The sequence below is a fragment of the Antechinus flavipes genome, chromosome 3 (genome assembly GCF_016432865.1).
Source record: "Antechinus flavipes isolate AdamAnt ecotype Samford, QLD, Australia chromosome 3, AdamAnt_v2, whole genome shotgun sequence".
NCBI lineage: Eukaryota > Metazoa > Chordata > Mammalia > Dasyuromorphia > Dasyuridae > Antechinus > Antechinus flavipes.
In genome coordinates, this window is record NC_067400.1 from 565,494,911 (window position 1) to 565,519,051 (window position 24,141).

Consider the following 24,141-nt stretch of genomic DNA (forward strand, 5'->3'; position numbering starts at 1 on the left):
GAGTGCCTTGGTCTTGGGAATATCTGGGTTCAGATTCTGTTTCTGACACTTGGCAGTAATGTAACTAATTATGGGCAAATCACTTAACCTTTCAGAACTCTGAGGAAGCTCTCAAAAACTGTAAGTTACAGGTGGATGAGTCTTCCTCCTTCTCCATCTTCATCGATGAAGGTAGTTTCCATACCAAAGTGTTCTCTATATTGAAATCAAATTAGAAATGGAAAGGGGAAATTTGCTACTGAGATCAGTAGCAAATCAATCATCAAACACTTATTAAAGGCTTATTAGGTGCCAGTCACTATGCTGTGTTGAGGATAAAAAGAAAGGCAAAAAACAGTCCCTATCCCAGAGGACTATACATACCTAATGGTGAGGAAGCCTATAAATAGTTTCATAGAAGACTGATACAGATTTAGAAGGAAGGTAGTGGCTGAGGCTAAAATACCTTGCGGGTGGGAGGGAGAGTCTTCTACATAAGAAGTGATTCTACTCTATTACACCTTTATCAAATTTCTTCAGTCAATTATTGTTTTTTTTTTTAACCAATTACTGTTTCTTGTGTCTACAAACATATATCCACGCCATTTCTATTCTTTCTTATTCTTACCATCTCTAATAACTATCACCCTATATCTCTCCTCTCTTTCAGGGCTAAATTTCTTGAGAAAGCCATCTACAACTGGTGTCTTTACTTTCCCATCCCCTTATTCTTCTAAACTCTGTGCATTTTGGCTGCCAGCCTTCTCATTCAAATGAAATTACTCATTCCAAAGTTAGAAATATCCCTTAATTGTAATATCTAATGGCCTTTTCTCAGTCCTTTTTCTTCTTGACCTCTACAGTTCTTGGACACTGTCAGTAATACCCTTGGATACTCTGTCTCCTCTAGATTTTCATGACATTATTCTCTCCTGGTTTACCCTTCTACCTGTTTTGATTGCTTCTTTTCATTCTCCTTTGCTAGACTTCTTCAGATCATATTCGTAACTGCAGGAATTTCTTAAGGGTCTGCCCTCTTCTCTTATCTATTTATACTATTTCATTTGGTAATTTCATCTCACCTTTCAGGGTTCAGATCTATTTATCCAGCACCAGCTGCTCTCGAGTTCCAATCTCCAACTGCCTTCCTGATATTTCAAACAAGGAGGTCCTGTAAAGAGTGGCAAACTCAACTAGAAGTATATCCCTTGCAGGTCACATTGATTTTAGAAAACCACAAACTACTATTGTCTCTATAGTATTGTGTTTCTACTAATTTTGTTCAACATTTCCCAATCACACTTTAATCCAGTTGGTTTTTTTGGCTGAGTTTAATACCTTTGCTCTGGATAACTCAAACTGAAAAGTCTAAAACATAACTCATTGTCTTTGCTCCAGAGTCCTCCCCTCTTTCCACCTTAACTATAACTATTAAGGGCTCTTCAAACCTCCTTTTCACCTTCTTACTTTTCTCACCCCACATATCCAATCTTTGTCAAATCTTGTTTCTATTTTCATATCTCTGTCTGTACCCACTTTCATATTCTGGTTATCCACATTGAAACACATTCTGGTTTCTACAAGACTCCTTTTAAAATCAGCTCAGAGTTGAATATTGTGTTCTGGATGTTGTCTTGACTAGAGTACTGTGGGAATTATTTCTCATGATATTGACAGTATACTTATGATAGCCTCAAATTTCATTTCAGTAGCATTCTTTTGTTGTTTCCATGAAACCGAGTAGTAGAGGGGAATTAGAACTTGATTAGGAGGCAATTGATCTCCGTTCTTTCTAATCTTTGTTTAGATAAGTCACTTAACCTCTCTAGGCATCAAGTTTTCTTATTCCATTATCAAATCAGTTATCCAGTTTACCAACATATGAATATATTATCTTTTTTTATTTTTTATTTTTTATTTTTATTTAATAATAACTTTGTATTGACAGAATCCATGCCAGGATAATTTTTACACAGCATTATCCCTTGCAATCACTTATGTTTCGTTTTTTTCCCCTCCCTCCCTCCTCCCCCTCCCCCCCAAGATGGCAAGCAGTCCTATATATGTTAAATATGTAGCAGTATATCCTAGATACAATACATATTTGCAGAACCGAACAGTTCTCCCACTGCACAGGGAGAGTTGAATTCAGAAGGTAAAAATAACTCGGGAAGAAAATCAAAAATCAAATAGTTCACATTCATTTCCCAGTATTCCTTCTTTGGGTGTAGCTGTTTCTGTCCATCATTTATCCAATGAAACTCAGTTAAGTCTCTTTGTCAGAGAAATCCACTTCCATCAGAATACATCCTCATACAATATCATTGTCGAAGTGTATAATGATCTCCTGGTTCTGCTCATCTCACTTAGCATCAGTCCATGTAGGTCTCTCCAAGCCTCTCTGTATTCATCCTGCTGATCATTCCTTACAGAGCAATAATATTCCATAACAATGAATATATTATCAAATGAGATAATATTTATAAAGCATTTAGCACAGTGCTTGGTATATAGTAAGTACTATATAAATGCTTATTCTCTTCCCCTTTCTCCTTATCTATAAAATGAGGCATTGGACTTATATAAAGGGGCCTCAGGTTCTAAATCCTGCAATCCTGTAATAAACTTTGGTTCTCTTAAAACTTTCCTATCTCTTTTTCACACAAATTGTTGCCAAATTAAGTCTTTCTCATACAATATTGTTGTTATTATTATATTATGAACTTAAATGTAAGGCTTTGCATATAACTCCATTAAATTTCATTTGGTCGTTTTCCTACCAATGTCTGAGCCTGTGGAGGTTGTTCTGATCTTGCATTCTGGTTTATTGTAATAGACAGTTTAAAGTTAAACAGAAAGAATACATTTATTGTGAGTTTTCTTTCCTGTGCCGTGAACTAATGTTTGTTGACAAATAAAATCTATTATCCTTTGGTTATTTGAGCAAAAATTCATCAGATTTATAAAGTAGAATGCCACCCGAATTGTCAACCAAGTAGCAACAGTGACCAGTTTCGATGGTATGTATAGCGTTAGTGTGTATTCATAAAGTTACCCCTGGAAAACATTTTGAGCTCCACAGGAAAAAAAACATTATTTAAATATACAGCATTGAAATGTAAGCATACATTACATTCTAGAAGTTCACTGGTTAAGAGAATTAAATCAATCAAAACAGGTATATCTTTATTTTATCACAAGTGATATTTAAGAAATAACATTTCCTGAATATAAATGCTTGCATTTTTATTTTTCTTCCCGGGTTATTTATACCTTCTGAATCCAATTCTCCCTGTGCAACAAGAAAACTGTTCGGTTCTGCACACATATATTGTATCTAGGATATACTGTAACCTATTCAACATGTAAAGGACTGCTTGCCATCTGGGGAAGGGGGTGGAGGGAGGGAAGGGAAAAATTGGAACAGAAGTGAGTGCAAGGGATAATACTGTAAAAAATTACCCTGGCATGGGTTCTATCAATAAAAAGTTATTAAAAAAAAAAAAAGAAATAACATTTCCTTTGTGCCTCACAGTTGCCTCCTGTACTAAATACTTTGGACTACCTATAGTGCCTATTCTGAAAGTTAGAGCATTCTGAATGTTCTAAACTATTGGCTTTTCCTCTTTCATGAGCTAACTGAGAAATGCTTTGCTTGCTTTCCTCATCTCAGAGCCACTGTCTCTCCCAGAACAAAGCCAATAGTGTAAGAGAAAGAGCCCTGAAGCTATCAGAAGCTTTTAATTCTAGTCTGAGTTTTAGCAGTTAGTCTGGCTCTTTATTTGTAATATAGGAGGGTTAAGCAGATGGTCTTTCAAGGCCTTACCACTCCTAACATTGTATGATTTTGATTCTAGCTTGGTCTGAATTATTAGCCTTCCATTCCAGCATTTTATTATCTATATATCTGATAAGCTATGTTTTCTTCAAAATAATATTGGAAAGAACAGGGCCAAGGACAGAACCTTGTAGCAATCCCTAGATTAATCAGCTTTAATCATTGTTCTTTGGTGGTACATTGGTTTAGCTAGCTGATATTAATACTGTTCAGCTGATATGTTAACATCTTATTCATAAGAATATCATGAGATACTTTGTCAGTGGCTTGCTGAAATCAAGATAACACTGAGTCAATGCCATTTCCCTGATATATCAACTTAGTAACTTATCAAAAAAAAAAAAAAAGAAATGAGGTTAGTTTGACATAATGTAGTCTTAGTGAAACCATGCTGATTCTTAATGATCATGGCATTCTCTTTTGATGACTCACTAACTATTCTAGATTTCCCCCATCCTCGAGATTTTTATAAGGCCAATGTTATCCTTAACATTTCTTTCCTAAAAAGGAAAGTTAGTAATAGTAAACAAGCATTTATAAAGTACTTCTACATGCCAAGTGATGTGCTAAGTGACAAGGATATCAAAAAAAAAAAAAGGGGGGTGGGGTGCGGGAGGAGAGAAATAGTTCCTGTCCTCAATGAGCTTTATGATTTAATGTAATAAATTTATACATTCTAATGGGGGAGATATAAAAAATTAGGAACATATAAGTTATATAGACCAAGTGGAAGATGATTTAAGGGAAAAAGGTATTAGGATGCCTCTTGCAAAAGTTAGGATTTAGGCTGATTCTTGAAGGAAGCCAAGGATTCTGGATGTGAGTAAAGAGAGTATTTCAGTCATGGGATTACATCCAATGCAAAGGTATAGGGGATGGGATTGAGTGTCATGTGCATAGGAGATAGCACTGTTGGCCAGTGTAGTTGTATCATGGAGTATGTGAAGGGAAATAAGTAGTTAAGCGATCACATTGTGAAAAGCTTTCAATGCCAAATTGAACATTTTATATTTGATTCTGGAGATAATAAAGAACCATTGGAATTTGATGACGGTGCTGAGTTAGTGAGGGGCTTAAAGCATGGAGATCAACCAGAAAGCCATTTCAATAGTTCAGATGAGAGGTGATAAGGACTTGTACCAGGGTGGTAACTGTGTGACATAGGAGCTTTAACTGTCAAATAAGATTTTATATTTTGTCCAAGAGGTAATAGGAAGGCATTAGAGTAGTGAGAAAGGGTTAATATAGATTTTGCTTTAGAAAAGTCCCTTTTGTTGGACAGCTAGGTGGTGCAGTGGATAGAATACCAGCCCTGAAGTCAGGAGAACCTGAGTTCAAATTTGGCCTCAGACACTTAACATTTCCTAACGGTGTGATTCTGGGCAATTCACTTAACTCCGAGAGAGAGAAAGGGAGAGGGAGGGAGAGGGAGGGAGAGGGAGGGAGAGGGAGAGAGAGGGAAGGAGAGGGAGGGAGAGGGAGGGGAGGGGAGAAGGAAGAGAGAGAGAATTAATATAATATGATATATGATATGATGATACACATAATTAACACTTAATACATATAATTATGTATGTTGAGGCCCTCTAATATGAGAGCAGGAACTGGGTAGGAGGGACTAGAACTAGCCATTGAACTCATTAACGAAGGAAGAAGAATGTTCTGACAAAAATCATCAGCATCTTTATTGGTTGAAAAATTTACATAGTGTGGCCCTCAAAGGGACATTAGTTGCTAATTTAAAAAAAGGTCAAGGGGAGAGTGTAGAAGTGGCAGTGGGTAGCAAGCTGGCTATTCCTAGAGGCAGTTGGTATTGCCATTTATAATGTAGGAATTGAAGTCTTGAAGTTCAAATCTAGCTTCAGACATATGTACCCTATAAAATTAGACATCATAGAATTAACAGATGAGCTAAAGATGAAATAATATTTAATCCCAGAATCAACAGAGAGGTTCTGGAGTTTATTGAGTAAGGTTGACATACTGGGGCTTAGACTTTAGGAAAACTTCTTTGGTTGCTATGTTGTTAATGAGTTGGATTGGGGAAAGATTTAAGAAATGGATATCCATTAGGAGACTGTTGCAATACTGGATGAGAGGTGATGAGGGGGTCCTGAACGAGAACGGTGGCTGTGCAAATATAAAAAAGGAGGCAGAGAAAAGGGTAGGATAAAAACATTCTTACCATTCATTGCCCTTAGAGTGTAGAATCCATTGTTTGGGGGATATCTTGCTATAGTCACTAAATGATCTGGGGATCAAGGAATGGGTATGTGGTTTGAGATTGGCATCTACATAGCTATTGGTCTGGGTTCCTGGATAGTAGTTAGATTATAATGGCCCTGAATGAGGGAGCTTTCCTATAAAGAAAAGATGAATCAAGAGGAGTATTAAGTGAAAAACATAGGTTTGATTGTGTTGGAGAAAAGCCTTGTTGGCTTTTAAGGGAAGAAAGTAACCTGCTAAACAAATGTTATGCAGGACTCCACTTTGGAGACCACTATTTTGGCAGGCAGAATGTAATAGTTCAGTTATTAATTTTCTGAACCAAGTAAGTCTTTTAAGGATGTTTTAAAACATTGTGTTTTAAAGCATTCATTGCAAATTTCCAAGTGTGCAGCTGGGATTACTGTTGTAGTTCCAAACCAGATTGGTAGTAGATATAGCTCTTTCTCCCTCTCCCTCCAGAGTCAGGAATCCGTTTAGCTCTACTTATTGAAATCTTTTTCCTCTTTCAGGGCTTAGCTTTCCTGATAGAAAGTGATACTTTCTAGAAGCTTTCCCCTAGTCTTCTCAGCTAAAATTGTTCTCTACCTCCTCAAATTATCATAGAGCTTTGAGTTTGAATCATTCTTTTGTTCTTATTCTTCTTGGCATTATAGTTAATTTGTATATATGCCATCTCCTCTGTATTTACTACCCCAGCCTGGATAATCTCTGAATTCAAAGCTTTTATCATGTATTTTGTATATTGAGTTTGTTGTGACATAATTGTATTTATTTCAAGTTAAATAGTGTCTGTTTTACTGTCATCCACAGGTCCGTAAGCACATTAACGATCTCTACGAAGATCTTCGAGATGGCCATAACTTGATATCTCTTCTGGAGGTTCTGTCCGGGATCAAATTGGTGAGCTTCTACATTCTTGGCATGGGGTAGTGGGGTCATTAGTCTTTTTGTATGCAGATCTATTTGTGTCTAGTTTCCTTCTTTTCCCTTCACAAGACACATTGTTCTATTATAGTAGAAGATGTTTATGGTCTTTTTTTTTTTTTTTTTGAATGAAACATGTAACTACATGAGTAGTGTTTTTAATTGTGACTTAAATGATACTGTTATTTTTTTCTTTCTTTTGTTTTTTTGGTTTTTTTGGCTAAGGCAATTGGGGTTAAGTGACATGCCCAAGGTCACACAGATAGGAGGTGTTAAAGTGTCTGAAACTAGATTTGAACTCAGGTCCTCCTGACTTCAGGGCTGGTGCTCTCTCCACTGTGCCACTTAGCTGCCCTGATACTGTTATTTCTCAATAGAATCCAGAAATAGGATATTCCCTTCTTAAAATTCTTCTCTCTGTATTTATATTTGTTAATATTTTTATCTTTGTTAATATTCTGTCAGTTTTCAAACTTTTGAGAGGTCATTTGGAAGTGCAACTTTATTGAACAGGTATAAGTTTTTTCTTCCTAGAAATGGTCACTTTTCCATCTGTCTATGATCTTTGATCTTTTTCTTAAATCAGCTGAGAACCTTTAGTTTGCCTTTAAAAGCCTAAGTATTTCTGTTCTCTATCCCATCTATGTCTCACAACCTCACTTTTCTCCCCTTCTGCCTGAGTGAGTTGCCACTTCAGGAAGATGGCCATCCCTGCTTTCAATACAATTAAAATAATTTTCTTTAAAAAAAACTAGCCTCATCTTAGTCTGTTTACTTCTGTAGTACAATATAGCATGATCCTTCCCTTCCTATCAGCCTGCGGCTTTTGCCCATGCCAATTTGAATGTCTAAGCAGATAGAATTTATAGGCACATCATTCCATGGGTTTATATCATGAGATCCTTTAACCTTTAAAGAAATGGGGGATGATGATAGAATTTTGTAGATATTGACCTGTGAAGGAAGATCAAGTTAGCACCCTGGATACCTTAGAATCAGCCGGAGTCAGGATAAGCAAAAGTCCTTGGTCTTTTTTCTTGGTCTTTAGAGATAGAAGTGAAAAGGATGGATGCAGGATCTTCCTTCTCTTCCTCTACCGCCAAAGTGACTCTGGCTTGTCTTACTCCATCCCCTAATCCTTCCCACAATTCTCTGTGTACATCAGAAGATTGTACCAGCACAGAATAGTGGGAAGGGCCATTTTCTAAGCATATGCTAATAGAGTATTGTCCAATCGGTAGTTAGCCTTAAGTGCTTGGTTGTCTGTCCTCAGTGCATCAACTCAAGAGTTTCAGACCTTTACCTTGACCAAATCGTCACCATATTCTTATTCCGGTGTTCCATCATGCTATAGAAATGTTCTGGGCTATTCAGATGCACCAAGAGTTTACTAAATTTGAAAGATTTTGAGTTTGATATTGGCAGCAACTTCTGTTGCTTTGCAGCCTAGTTAAATATGGAAGATTCATTATCAAGTAGGTAATGAATTCTTTGGCCATGGGGACCCAAAAAGTACCAAAAGACTTAATCAGCTGCCTCTATTGACATATATATATCCTAAGATTTAAAAATTCATCTGGATTTAAAGAATTAGCCATATATAGCATATGTGGCTAACATATGAAACTCTGATTCTTCCTGTTCTTTTGTTTATGGTCTTACAAGTTATATGCCCTATCAAAATTTTGCTGCCATTTTGTAATTTGTTTCTTAGTCCTCACTTAAGAATGAATTGAACATTTTGTTTAGTGTGTTTGGTGAGTATGTTTTTATGTTGAAATTTATTTTATAGGTAACATTCTACAATAATTTTATATTATTTCCTGCATAGTAGGACTTCTACCACATTAAGTTCAAATCTAATGAAATCCAATTTTTTTTCCTAGTTTGCTTCCATAAGAGAGGCCTCTTAATATTGTCTCAGATGCTTATTGAAATATTACTTGTCACTTGTGGAAAGTTGATATCTCCTATCCACCTCTATCCTATTCCTTTTCTTTCCTCCTTTAGCTAGAATTCATGAGTGATAATCCAGCATTTGAGATAGCTTGTTGTTAATATAATTATTTGCTCTGGTCTTGATCTCTCATTTTCTTTGGGAGGTAGGGTATTTTCCTGTTGTTTTCCCTTCCACTCATCTATATTACATTCATTCTCTTTTTTGTTTTGTATTGTATAGCCGAAGAGGATAAGTGACCAGCAAAAGCAAGATGTGTTTTATTCTTAATCAAGAGTTTTCTCTTGTTTTCTTTGGGAGGGAGACATTTTTCATGCTTTCTTTTACCCCTCTTCATTTGTGGTACATTCATTCTCTTTTTGACTTTGTGTTGTGGATTTCCTGTTGTTGTTTTGTGTCTGTGGCCTTCCTGTTGACCAAAGGAGCCAGCAGGGCTGAAGACCCTTCGCCTGGTGAGCATGCCCTCCTGGCGTCGAGCAAGCAGTGAAGAGCAGGAGGAGGAAGATGATGATGATGTAGTAGGTCTTGGACCCTTGAAGTCATCAATATCCCAGCTGACACTGCAGGAGCCATAAAATGGTCTATCTCTCTCTCTGCGTCTCCAGGAATTCAGTTAACTATTGCCTCCCTTTCCAGTAGAGGAGTTTGCCTCCAGGAGAATAGTTAAAATTAATTGTGCCTCCTGCCACACTCTTAAATGGTTTTGGATTATTTGAGGGCATGTGGCAGGTAATGATATTGAGGAGGCAAGAGATTCTATTGGGACCTGGAGACTTGGAGTAGTCTGATAGCTAAAAAGCTCCAATTTTTGGGGGGGTTTTTTGGAGAAGAGGTCTCCAGGTAGCCTGCAGTGTGAGAATGTGGAGTGTTTGAGTGATAGCATGTCAGTTAATTGCTTATATCTCCTAGCCTCCCAAAGACTAACTGAAACACCTCTTAACTGTTGCTCACTCCCTTAGAGGCGATAGCAGGGGGAAAAGAAACCCCTCCCTTTGTCATTGCCAAGCCCTCACTGCATGGAGTTGCTTAGCTTTGAATAATATTGACTGTAGCCTTGCTGATAGATAAGAAGGATTTACCCTTGCATGTTATTAGGGTTGGTATGTTTAAGGAATTTGGTAGGGAATGTTTATAGCATAAGTATAGAGACTAGAGAGACCGTGGGGAGACTTCTTTGCTCCACTAGAATATCCTATTCTAGAAATAGGGACATCTCTCTAGTGACCGAGTGCTATTTCTTGTCCCTTGAACCCACTTAATCTCCTGTGTGATCTTGAATCCCATGTTCCAGAATTGATATTTCACAAACTCTTGTTACCTGAGTCATATTCAAACTACCCCAGTTGAGGTGTGATAAGAGAATGGTTTTTACTGGGGAAAATCACTTATTCCTTTTTATAACTTAGGAAACATCCTTTTGCCCAGGGAAGATTTGGAACCCTTTCAGAGTGCCCTAGTCTTTCTGTGCTATAAGGGCCTTATGGAAGGAAAGGATGATCTATTACCTCTCTCTGCCACACCCATCTCTCCTACATTATTTCTCTTTTCAATTAAGTAGCTAGATTGGCACCCAGTCTTTTCTGATCAAGTGTCTGAAGCAGATCCACACAGTCTCCTTGAAGTTATTGTTGTTATCAGACTGGCACATAGGAGCTAATTAAATACAGTTTAATAGAAGGGATACATTGGAGCCAATATTGGTAGAATAAAAGGAGTTCTGGATTTGTACTTAACATGGAAAAAAGAGTGTGAATACTAAAAATGTTACAGAATTAAATAGTTCTGTGCATACTCACCAGAAAAAATGATTGGATTCACTTTTAGTTGAATATAAAAATAGCCGCCAGTATTTATATAGGGCTTTAAGGTTTATGAAACATTTTTTACAAATATTGTCTCATTTTGTTCTCACATCAGCCTTAGGAGGAAGATGCTTTTACTATCCCTATTTTACAGATGAGGAAACTGAAGCAGACAGAGATTGAGTGACTTAACGGTCACACAACTAGTACATGTCTGAGGTTAGAATTGAATTCATGTCTTCTTGAGTCCAGATATAAAACTACTCATTCTGCTACTTACCATAATTAGAGAAATAAATTCTTTCTATGGTGGTGATAGATCTCTTCCCTGTGATCCTTTTGGTGCCATGATGCCAGGTTTGTGATCCTGGTTTAAATACTTTTTTTCTTGGGTATGGTATACAACAGCTAAAAGTTATTTGTGTCAGCATTATACCTCAGGTTTCCCCTCTCTGCCCCCTCTTCCTCTTCTTCCCCCCCCCCCCCCATATTTCACACAGTAACAAGAAGCTGATTTGTTACCTTTTGTCACTCCTGTAGCTGTAAGAGATTGATTACCATACTCTTCCTAAATTCTTGCTCCTTTCCTGAGCATTTTCACTTGCCCTTTCTATTCTAGAGTATGTTGCAAACAGTTCCCATATGCTAGAGAACATTTTCTAGAAAATGAAGCATTTTAGTACAGTGTTATGGTCTCCCAGATCTTCCTACCCTTCTCTTAATGTAGATTTTTATTTTTAATCTTTGATTTAAGGAAGTTTCTTGTTGTAAACAATGGGAAATAACAATCGAGAGTCATAGTTTGCCAAACTTAGACACATAAAACAACTAGCAAAGGCTGATACACTGAATTCACACCAGTATTAGTGTGTTGTGTTTGTGATGTGCATGACAATAACCAAGGTATTATTTGTTGGGAATGGAACTTGGGGATGCAGCTGTTGGAGAAAATATAAATCTTCAAAGAAATTATTCAGAAGCTAAGGACTCAACAAAGAGGTTTTCTTTTCCAGTCTAGTTTCTAACTTTTGGAAAGGATGGTAAAAGGGACCTAATTTAGAGCAGCAGGCAGAATTAAAAGTTTTATTCTCTTCTTATTGTAGCCCCGAGAGAAGGGCAGGATGCGATTCCATAGACTGCAAAATGTGCAGATTGCTCTGGACTTCCTGAAGCAGCGGCAGGTAAGATTGCTTCCTCCTTACTCTTCCTTTTCCTTCGATGGTTTAAAAATGCTTCAAGAACTCTTGGTCCCTGAGTAATGATCAACCAATGTTTTTAATGATGCTGAAGCAACAACCTAGTTCTGGCTTCATTCTCTGGGAATCACTGGGAGGAAACATTACTACAGATTTTTTTTTTTTAGTAATTTTCAGTTGTGTACTATTCTTTGTGACTCCATTTGGGATTTTCTTGACAAGGATACTGGCGTGGCTTTCTATTTCCTTCAGTTCATTTTACAGATAAGGAAACCGAGGCAAACAGGAACCAGCCCAGATTCACACAGCTAATAAATGTCTGAGGCCAGATTCAGCTCAGGAAAATGAGTCTTCCTCACTCCAGGTCCAGTGCTCTGTGCACTCTAGTGCTCCCTCACTGCTCTTATTACATATGAATGGGTTGCCAATTGTCTTTGTGTGCACTCCCATTTAGTGATTTCCTTTTCCAGCTTTGAAGTTACTTAGACATAGCCACAACCTATTATCATTTACATAATCTTGCTATCATAATATAGCAATATTATATTCTTGCCACATAGCATCAGTGGATATTCATAGCATACCTTATAGGATCTAGGTGTCTGCCAAGGATCCTACAGTAGAACAGATGGGATAAGGATGATACATGCTTGACTTTAATGAGTAGGGCCTACTCACTTGTGTCTCCAAGAACACAGGTGACTTCTGCATGTTCATCAGTTGAGATTCCTACTCTGTCTTGCATGGATCTTGATTTATATGTAATAGAATTGTTTTAAGAAACAGAGAAGTCAGATTTAAATACCCATCCTTTCATTTCACAAAAGACAATGTTTTGAGGGCAAGAATTTTTTTTAGGGGGATACAAAAGACTACCAAGTTGTAGAGATGCTATTTATAGAATATAATATAGGATCTAGACTTATGATTTCATTTGTATAGGAAATTTCATCTACTAATGTAGGCTTATACCTTTTGCCCTAGAGTCTCACAGCTAGTATAAGTCATAGGTAGGATTTGAACTTGGGTCTTCTTTCTGAGACCAGCTCATTGTTATTCTAAATGCCTTAGAAATCTTTACAAAGAGAATGGGCCACTATCAATCCTGTATTATGACAAGGGATTTAGCCAAATGATCTTTTGAGAAAGAACACTGGGAAATGAATATAAACTGCTTGCATTTTTGTTTTTCTTCCCGGGTTATTTATACCTTCTGAATTCAATTCTCCCTGTGCAACAAGAAAACTGTTCGGTTCTGCACACATATATTTTATCTAGGATATATTGCAACCCATTCAACATGTAAAGGACTCTTGCCATCTGGGGGAAGGGGTGGAGGGAGGGAGGGGAAAAATCGGAACAGAAGTAAATGCAAGGGATAATGCTGTAAAAAATTACCCTGGCATACATTCTATCAATAAAAAGTTATTTAAAAAAAAAAAAAAGAAACTAAAGCCTGGAGATATGAAATTACTTGCTTCTACGTCATATAGACAGTTAATGGTAAGACTGGATCTAGAGTCTATTCCCTTATACCCAATCTGCTGATGTCCCTCCTATATAACATGACCTCTCATATACCAGTTTTTTTTTTCTCATTTTTCTTATTGCTCCCAAATGAAGAAGCAGGGTTCCTAGGGAGGTGGGAGTGAATGGAATTAAGAGGATAGGTAGAAAGGTTAGTAAGGAAGTAAGAAGGATCAGTGAGAAAAAGTAGTAACGATGTAGGTAGTGTGGAACTCTTGTGAACTTGCAGAGAAATAGAGGAGTCAAGCTAGCTGGGGCTGGCAGTAACACTGGTGAACAGAAAAAAAAAAAATACACAACTATTCTACTTTCATTCTCTGAGGGAAATGAGGAACATGGCAAAAGTAAAGCCTCTATTGAATCATGGCCTCCAGGTGGTGTCCTTTAGGAAGTAGTTCTGGTTTTAATTCAGGAAAGGAAGAAGTAAAAAGGAACAAAAGAGGAATAGAGAGAGAGGATGAAGCCGTATTTAACTCCCTAAATAAGATCAACCTTCAGTGTTTAAGTGGGGGAGTGGTGATGGGGGGGGTATGAAAGTGATTTTTAGAGATTGGGAGAGAAAGGACATGAGGTGAGAAGCAGACCAGGAGAAGGTAGGGGCAGGTAGAAAAAAGTGTAAGATAATAGTGATAATAGAAGTAATATATATAGTGAGAAAGTACTAGAATCAGTGTTCTCATAGTCACTTGTGCTTCTCTTCCAGGTAAAATTGGTGAACATTCGCAATGATGACATCACAGATGGGAATCCTAAGCTAACTTTAGGCCTGATATGGACCATCATTTTGCATTTCCAGGTAGGGCTATGGAGATGTCTCTTAATAGGTTTGGTTCTATGCTGAGCCTGAATTTCACTATTACTTGTGCTTTAACCCATAATTGGCAGCCAGATTATTAAAAGTTTGTTCAGCTGGACTTTTGAGAATGTTGTATGGGGAGAGAAGTTGATTTTGGATGAATTTAGGATGCAGCAAATAATAATATCACTTTGACATAGCTTTTTTTTGGGTTTAACCTCCAGTAATCTTAAAATTAATCTAATTGACTGAAATACCTTTGCATCTGGAATGCATACAGACTCCTAAATAGAAGCTTTCAAAATCTTCCTTCTCCTCTTTTCCCCTCATACAGTGGTGTATCTAGTGAGAGAGTGGTCACCAACATTGCCATGCCACTATTTTCATTCAGACAGAACTAACTACTATTGATGATTATTATGCTTGTGTCTATGTCTCAAAAAAGTATGAAAAACCCTAGGTTCCCTCTGTGTTTTGATTTCTAGTTGTAAAGTACTACATTGTTTGTGATTGTCTTTTCAACTCCTGCTTGGCCTAGAGCCATTGCTCTGAAAATATTTTGAATCTCAGTTGTCCAACACTAGGTTAATCTGTGTGTGGGTACTATTTCTTCAAAGTAGGAGACCAGTGAGCAATACTAGTTGGGCAAGTCTCAATATCTTGTCTGAAAGATTCCATCATAGAGGCAGAATTTCTGAGTAATGCAAAGTGGGTGCCTTCATAGGATGCAAAAGTAGTGGGAATACAATAAGGCATATTTTTAGTGTTATTATGATAAATGCATATAATTTTAAGGCAAGATACTTTTGTATTATTATTATTATTATTATTATTGCATCTCATCACAAAAGGTAAGTCAGATACATCTAATCTTATCCATCTGGCAAACTTATGAGAGCTCCCAAGTATTGAATGCTATATAAGAGAGGTACAGTGGAAAGCATGTTGGATTTTTAGCATCAGAGCCTTGTGACCTTGGGTGAACATCAGTTTCCTCATATTTTGAACTAGTTGCCCTCAAAGTCCCATAGAGCTCTAACTCTGTGATCCTGTGACAACTAAGATCTGGAAGAGGGGACCATCTTGGAATGATCAACCTCACATTAATGAAATCACAGATCCTATAAGTATATGAAGTCAAGTTATTTGTGTCACAGCAATAGTAATGCACAATGTGGACAGCAATACACAAGGGGTGGATTTTAAGACACTTCGTAGGCCATATAAGTTTGGCCCATGCTGCATACATGTTTTTTCTATGCTTTAACAACTTGGAGAACGCTGCCACCTGCTGATTGAGTGAAGAAAAAACTGTAGAGGTAATGAAAGAAAAAAATTCTTCAGAACTTGTAGTAATAATAGTAATAGTAGTTGTAATTGTAGTTGTAGTAGTATCATCATAATCGTAGTAATTCACATTTCAGTGGTACTTTGAGATTTACAGATGCTTACCTGACAACAACCTTATGAAATAGGAAGGACAGATAAGATGATGTGTTCCTTCTGGGAATAGAGAAACTGAAATTATGAGAACCGTATCAGCTTTTCTTAGGTGTGATTAAAAAGGACTAGCAAATGAAAAAATAAGCATAGGGAATACCTGTTTCACTATGGCAATGGGATGATTTTCTTAGAATTGTAAGGAGTCCATCTGTTGAGTTAGATGTAAGGGAAATATTCTTCAGAGATTGTCAGATGTGTCCTGGGAAGCTGGACAAAAGTGTTTTGTTGGCAAGTCCTTGGAGGACTAGAGATGCCTCATTGGGATTCTCAGCTGAACAGATGAGATTTCGAGAGACATTCCACTCTACATTTCTGCCCTCACTGGGAGTGACCATTATGGGTAGGAGATCCAGAGAATGCAATCACTGTCTCTCCTTTATCCCCTCTCTTAAGAGCAGCAGCTAAATCATTAGCCTCTAAGAAGATAAACTCCAGGGCCAAAGAGTAAGTGAATGAACCCTGTGCTGCTAAAGTAACACTTGTTTGGGAATGCAGAAGAGGGAGGTTGGTAACAGCAGCTGAGGAAAAAAAAAGGACTTCAGAAATTCATCAGAAAAGCTTCTGCTTATGTAGGGTTCTGGTTGCTAGAAAGAACTCTGCCCATTTGAGCCATGTCTGTGTCCAGATATAAGTTCCCTAAGGAAATATAGGCAGCCTTAGCCTGTGTTATCTACACAACACACAGTAGCCCTTCTGTGCTGCTGACACAGGCCTCCTAGAATTTTCTCTTATGTCTTTCCTGTGGAGGACTCCCCAAGGCAGGATTCTCTAGAGCCTTCCCTACATTTGTCTTTGCTGTGCCTCTTGCTGTTCTGAGTTTGTAATTACTTGCATTGCTCAGGTGGCTAGCAGCTTGGTGTGAATAGGTTTCCTCACAGATCTGTTTGGCTGGATGACAAAGGATGATTTGGGGTTTCTGTCTCTCTGCCTTGATTCAGACTATGTGTGAACATGTTTCTTTTGCTTCTATGCATAAATGTGAGGTTTACTGTTCTTTTTCTCTCTTGAGCATCTGAGTCACAGAAAGAACTGTATGGATGAAATCTCAAAGGGCAATCTCATTCAATCAGTACTTGAATAAGAATCCTATGTAAGACACCATCACTACTCTCTACTCCAAATAGTTATCTAACCTTTACTTTGAAGACTTTCAGTGGAGGGGATCCAGCCCATTCCAACAGAAGATACTTCTCATTGTTCAAAAGTTTTTCTTTACACTGAATCTAAAGTAGCCATTTTGCAACTTGTACCCACTGCTTCTATTTCCACCCTCTAGTTCTGATTAATAGCTAATATCCTCTTTTACCTAACACTTTTGCAGATACTGGAAGCTGTCATAACCTACCATAAGTATTTTCTTCTGTAAGAGTCAGCAGCTAATTAATAAGTGCCTACTATGTGCTAAGCTCTAAGCTAAATGCTGGGATAGAAAGAAAGACAAAGGAGCTCACTTTCTAATTGAGGAGACAGCATGCAGTTAACTCTGTGTGTTCATTTATATTATACAAATTGTACAAACTGTCTTAAAGGAAATAATGGGATCTAGGAAATGAAGATGAGGAAAGAGAACATTTAGGGCATGGCAGATAATAGCCAATCCAAAGGCATGGAGTCAGGAGATACTGTCTTTTCTGAAGAAAAGCATTGTAACTGGATCATGAAGTGTTTGGAGTGGGGAATAAAGTATGAGAATGCAAAGGTAGGCGTGAATGGGTCAGGTTATGAAGGAATTTAAAATACTAAACAGAGAATTTTATATTTAATCCTGGAGGAAATAAAAAGAGTTTATTGAGTTAGGGGGTGACATGGTCAGACCTGAAAGTTAGGAAGGTCAGCAACTTGAGCAGAAGATAAATGTTAAAGTAAGGAGAAATTTGAGATAGGAGCATCGATTAGAAGATTATTGCAGTAGTTCATGTGTGAGATGATGAGGGGCCGACCCATAATGTTGGCAACTCTATGAATAGAAAGATGTGAAGATAGAAATGACAACGGAATACCATTGCATTGTTGGTAGAATTGTGAATTGATCTATCCCTTCTGGAAAGCAATTTGGAACTCTGCCCAAAAGGATAATAGATACCCTTTGATTCAAAAATATTCCATAGACATTTAAAAAAAAATGTAGGGAAGCAAAAAAAATTCTATATATTTATAGCAGCTTTTTTGTGTTGCTAAGAATTGGAAATTAAGAAGGATGCCCAGTGATTGGGAAATGATTAAACAAACTGTAGTATGTGATTTTTTTTTTTTGGTAGTATTTTATTTTTCCAAATACACGCAAAGACAATTTTCAAGATTCATCTTTGCAAAACCTTATGTTCCCAATATTTTTTCCTCTCTCCCTCCCTCCCCTTCCCAAGAAAGCAATCTGATATAGATTAAACATATATAATTTATCTATCTGTCTATAGAAAAATTTTATATATATATATATACACACACACACACACACACACACACACACATATATATATTTCCACATATGTCCTGCCTAACACAAGAAACATCTGATTAAAGAGGGAAAAAAAACCAAGCAAGCAAAAACAACAACAAAAAAGGTGAAAGTACCATTACTTTGATCCACATTCAGTGTCCATAGAATTCTCTTTGGATATGAATGGGACTTTCCATCATTTCATTGTTGAAAAGATCTGAGTCCATTACACTTGATTATCACATAATGTTGTTATTGTGTACAATGTTCTCTTGGTTCTGCTCATTTCACTCAATATCAGTTCATGCAAGTCTTTCCAGGCTCTTGTGAAATCAGCCTGTTCATCATTTTTTAATAAAGCAATAATATTCCATTACATTCATGTACCATAACTTATTCAGCCACTCCCCAACTGATAGGTGTCCACTGTTTCTAGTTTCCTTGACACTACAAAAAAAGGCTGCTACATTTTTGCACATGTGGGTCCTTTTCTTCCTTTTATAATCTTTTTGGGATACAGATCTAGTAGAGACACCACTGGATCAAAAGGTATGCACAGTTTAATAGCTCTTTGAGTATGGTTCCAAATTGCTCTCCAGAATGGTTGGATCATTTCACAACTCCACCAAGAATTCATTAGTGTTCCAGTTTTCCCACTTCCTCTCCAATATTTATCATTAATTATCTTTTTCTATCATCTTAGCCAATCTGAGAGATTGTCTTAAATTGCATTATTTAAAGCAATAGTGATTTAGAGCATTTTTTTCCATATGTCTAGAAATGGTTTTGGTTTCTTCAAATTAAAATTGTTCATATCCTTTGACCATTTACAATTGAGGAATGTAGTATATGATTATGATGGAATATTGTTGTATTACAAGAAATAGCAAGCCGGATGATTTCAGAAAAACCTGGAAAGATTTGTATGAACTGATGCAAAGTGAAGTGAGCAGAACGAAAATGTTGTATACAGTAACAGCAGTATTATACAATGAAGAGTAATTTAGCTATTCTCAGCAATACACCAATTCAAGACAATCCCAAAGAACTCAAGATGAAGTGTGCTATCCCATCTCCAGAGAAGAAACTGATACTTTCTGATTATAGACTGAAGTATGCTATTTTTCCTTCTTTCCTCCCTTCCTTCCTCCCTCTTTATTTTCTACCTTTCCTTCCCTCCTCTTCTCCCTCCCTTTTTTTCTCTCTCCCTCCTGCCTCCATCCCTTCATTCCCTCCACTCTTCCATCCTTCTCTTGAATCATTGTATTGCTGAGAATAGCTAAGTCAATCAGTTCTTCATTGTATAATAGAGGGAGAAGAGGAAAAAGGAAGGTGGGAGGGAATTTGGAATTGCTGAAATTTAAAAAAACTTTTAAAAATTGTTTTAGCATGTAATTGGAAAACAAAATATTACATACAAACAAAATATATATTAAATTTATTTTTAAAATATAAAAAAGACACCACCATAACAGATTGACTATGTGGAGAAAGAGTCATGAGTCAAGGACAACACTAAGGTTCCAAGAATGGATAATTGAGAGGATAGTGGTGAACTTGACAGTTATAGGAATGTTAGCATTGTAGAAGGGTTTGCAGAAAAAATAATGAATTCTGTTTTGGAAATAATGAATCAGAGATGTCCAAAAACCAGTTGGTGATGAAAAACTGAAGATATATAACCTAGATATATAAATTTGGGGATAATCTATGTAATGATCTTTATGAAACTTATGAGAGAGCTAATGAGATCATCCAGTAATATGGGATAGTAGGAAAAGAGAATATAACCCAGGGACACACTTTTGAATATTATTCCAGTTTAGGGTGTTAGCTATATAACCTGGATCAAGATTCAGCAAAGACACTGAGGAAGAACTGTCAGACAAATAGGAGAACCATGTGAGAGCAGTGTCATCAAACTAGAGAAGGAAAGATTACCCAGGAGAAAAGAGTGATTAATGGTGTCACATGGCTAAGAAAAGTCAAGAAGGATGAGGAATTAGGTGAAAAGACTATTACATTTGGCAACTGAGATGAATGGTAATTTTGGAAAGAGAGTTGAATGACAAATTTAGAAGATTATAGAAAATTTATAAGAGAATAAGAAGAGGTTAGAGGCATTGAGTTTAGCTTGCTTTCTTGAGGACTTCAATTGAAAAAAGGAGAGATGTGACAACTCTTGAGATACCACTACACACCTGTCAGATTGGCTAGAATGACAGGGAAAGATAATGCAGAATGTTGGAGGGGATGTGGGAAAACAGGGACACTAATACATTGTTGGTGGAATTGTGAACACATCCAGCCATTCTGGAGAGCAATTTGGAGCTATGCTCAAAAAGTTATCAAACTGTGCATACCCTTTGATCCAGCAGTGTTTCTACTTTTACCCCAAAGAGATATTAAAGAAGGGAAAGGGACCTGTATGTGCCAAAATGTTTGTGGCAGCCTTGTTTGTAGTGGCTAGAAGCTGGAAAATGAATGGATGCCCATCAATTGGAGAATGGTTGAGTAAATTATGGTATATGAATGTTATGGAATATTATTGTTTTGTAAGAAATGACCAATAGGATGAATACAGAGAGGATTGGCAAGACTTACATGAAGTTGATGCTAAGTGAAATGAGCAGAACCAGGAGATCATTATATACCACCAATGATACTATATGAGGATATATTCTTATGGAAGTGGATTTCTTTGACAAAGAGATCTAACTCAGTCTCAATTGATCAAAGATCAATTGGGAAGCAGCTACACCCAAAGAAAGGACACTGGGAAATGAATATAAACTGCTTGCATTTTTGTTTTTCTTCCCGGGTTATTTATATCTTCTGAATCCAATTCTCCCTGTGCAACAAGAGAGCTGTTCGGTTCTGCACATATATATTGTATCTAGGATATACTGTCACCTATTTAACATGTATAGGAGTGCTTGCCATCTGGGGGAGGGGGTGGAGAGGAGAGAGAAGAAAAATCGGAACAGAAGAGAGTGCAAGGGATAATGTTGTAAAAAATTACCCTGGCATGGGTTCTTTCAATAAAAAGTTGTTTAAAAAAAAAAAAAAGAGAAAAGGAGAGATGTGAAATAGTTTTGGGGGATAGTGGGTGTGAGTTATGGTTGGAGAAGACATGGGCATGTCTGTACATGGCAGGGAAAGGATGTAGACAGGGGAAAATTAAAGCTTAAAGAGAAAGAGGAGAAGAAAGTGAAAAAAACTTACTAGAAAAGTCAGAAAGGTTTGGGGACAAGGGTGCATGTAGAGGGGGATTTGCCTTGGCAAAATGGGCACTTTTTTCCTATGAGAGAGTTGATTAAAGAGGAGAATAGGATAAGACATATGAGTGAAATGAAAAGAAAGGGAAAAGGAGCTCTTGGTGAATAGCCTCAATTTTAAAAAAAAAATTATTCCCAAATTTATATGTCTAGAATCTAAGAAATTTAAAAAAATTTTTTTAGTCTCCAGCTAGGAGAGCTTGATACGGTGCCATGGAAACTTGAGGAGTGATAAATGACTTGTAATGCTGACGTGGTAAATAGGATAATGAATTTATTATGGAGCTATAAAAAGAATGCCCTGCTTTAATCAGTGCCCTTTTGAGATTATGTAGCATATACTCCTTAGTGGACCTAGTCAGCACAGTTTTGAATGTTTTTTAAAAAACATTATTCCATTAGAGGAACATAGGATAGTTTATCTCTCAGACTTGTGGAGGAGAAAGAAATTTGTGACCAAAGGTGAACTAGAGACCATTACTGATCACAAAATAGAAAATTTTGATTACATCAAATTAAAAAGCCTTTGTACAAACAAAACTAATGCAAACAAGATTAGAAGGGAAGCAACAAACTGGGAAAACATCTTCACCGTTAAAGGTGTTCTGATAAAGGCCTCATTTCCAAATATATAGAGAACTGACTCAAATTTATAAGAAATCAAGCCATTCTCCAATTGATAAATGGTCAAAGGATATGAACAATTTTCAGATGATGAAATTGAAACTATTACCACTCATGTGAAAGAGTGTTCCAAATCATTAGTGATTAGACAAATGCAAATTAAGACAACTCTGAGATACCACTATACACCTGTCAGATTGGCTAAGATGACAGGAAAAAATAATGATGAATGTTGGAGGGGATGCGGGAAAACTGGGACACTGATGCATTGTTGGTGGAGTTATGAACGAATCCAACCATTCTGGAGAGCAATCTGGAATTATGCCCAAAACGTTATCAAATTGTGCATACCCTTTGATCCAGCAGTGTTTCTATTGGGCTTATATCCCAAAGAAATACTAAAGAAGGGAAAGGGACCTGTATGTGCCAAAATGTTTGTAGCAGCCCTGTTTGTAGTGGCTAGAAACTGGAAAATGAATGGATGCCCATCAATTGGAGAATGGCTGGGAAATTGTGGTATATGAATGTTATGGAATATTATTGTTCTGTAAGAAATGACCAGCAGGATGAATACAGAGAGGCTTGGAGAGACTTACATGAACTGATGCTAAGTGAAATGAGCAGAACCAGGAGATCATTATACACTTCGACAACGATATTGTATAAGGATGTATTCTGATGGAAGTGGATTTCTTTGACAAAGAGACAACTGAGTTTCAATTGATAAATGATGGACAGAAGCAGCTATACCCAAAGAAAGAATACTGGGAAACGAATGTGAACTAGCTGCATTTTTGTTTTTCTTCCCAGGTTATTTTTGCCTTCTGAATTCAATTCTCCCTGTGCAACAAGAGAACTATTCAGTTCTGCAAACATATATTGTATCTAGGATATATTGTAACATATCTAACATATATAGGACTGCTTGCCATCTAGGGGCGTGGGGTGGAGGGAGGGAGGGGAAAAATCAGAACAGAAATGAGTGCATGGGATAATGTTGTAAAAAAAAAAAAAATTACCCTGGCATGGATTCTGTCAATATAAAGTTATTATTAAATAAAATTAAAAAATAAAATAAAAAAAAACATTATTCCAATTTTGTTCAGTACATATTGAATGAGGAAGGTGATAGAAATAATCCAAGGTTGGGGTTTCACATCCTTGAAGAGGATTTGTGCCTGTGAATGTTTTAGGTTTCATAAACTTGGAGGGACATACTTAGATTTTTCTCTCTGAAATGATTGTAAGCTACTTGAAATCAGGGAATTTAAGGGACAGGAAAATGTGCCTTCACCACAATTTTTAATTTTATAGCTATCTTTTATTTTAATCTCACCTTTGTTTTCCCCTCCTACATTCAGATACTTATTCTTTATAAACAAAAAACAAAAAAGAATGAGAGGCTAGAAGCATTTTGTCATGTGGGAAAGGGAATAATTCAAGGAGATTGAAAAGATATAATGAAGTCAAGTAGTTAAAAAGCTAATCAGAAGAATCTGATCCAAGAGTCAGTCAGGACCATCAGATTTGTCAGTTAAGAGAGACCAGCAGAAAAGGACCATCTTACTGTGAGACTGTGAGAAAGGAGAAGATATCAAGAGATTTTGAAATGAAGAAAGGGGCAGAAGAGGGAGCTAATACCGAATCATTACAGTTTTTGTTTTTTTTTTTTAAGTAAAGTAAGAAAATTGTCGTCCTTGGGAAAGAGAGGGGGGCACAGAGGGAGAAAAGGTGTAAAGTCTCTCTCTTGAGGAGAAAACAGGAGGTTTTGAATAGCTTCTGAGGGAAGAGAAATAGGCTATCAATTAGGGAGGACGACAAGATTGGTCACAATTGGATAACATGCGTTTATCATATTCTTTCTTTTTAAAATTAAAAAAAAATAGCTTTTTATTTTTCATAGTTTATGCAAAGATACTTTTCAACACTTGCCCTTGCAAAATCTTGTGCTCCAAATTATCTCCCTTCCTCTCTTCCTCCCTCTCCTAGCCAGCAAGTAATCTAATGTAGGTTAAACATGTGCAATACTTTTAAATATATTTCCTCATTTT

The 24,141-nt window shown here is 36.9% G+C and overlaps 1 protein-coding gene across 2 annotated transcripts in view; it reads left to right on the forward strand.

The window, feature by feature from the left end:
• Window positions 1-24,141, forward strand: part of MACF1 (microtubule actin crosslinking factor 1) — a 401,373-nt gene that overhangs the window by 157,344 nt on the left and 219,888 nt on the right. For both annotated transcript variants that reach the window (XM_051987753.1, XM_051987752.1), the window contains 3 exons: window positions 6,857-6,946; window positions 11,833-11,910; window positions 14,156-14,248. In XM_051987753.1, coding sequence (XP_051843713.1) covers window positions 6,857-6,946; window positions 11,833-11,910; window positions 14,156-14,248 — 261 coding nt within the window. The remainder of the gene's footprint in view (window positions 1-6,856; window positions 6,947-11,832; window positions 11,911-14,155; window positions 14,249-24,141) is intronic.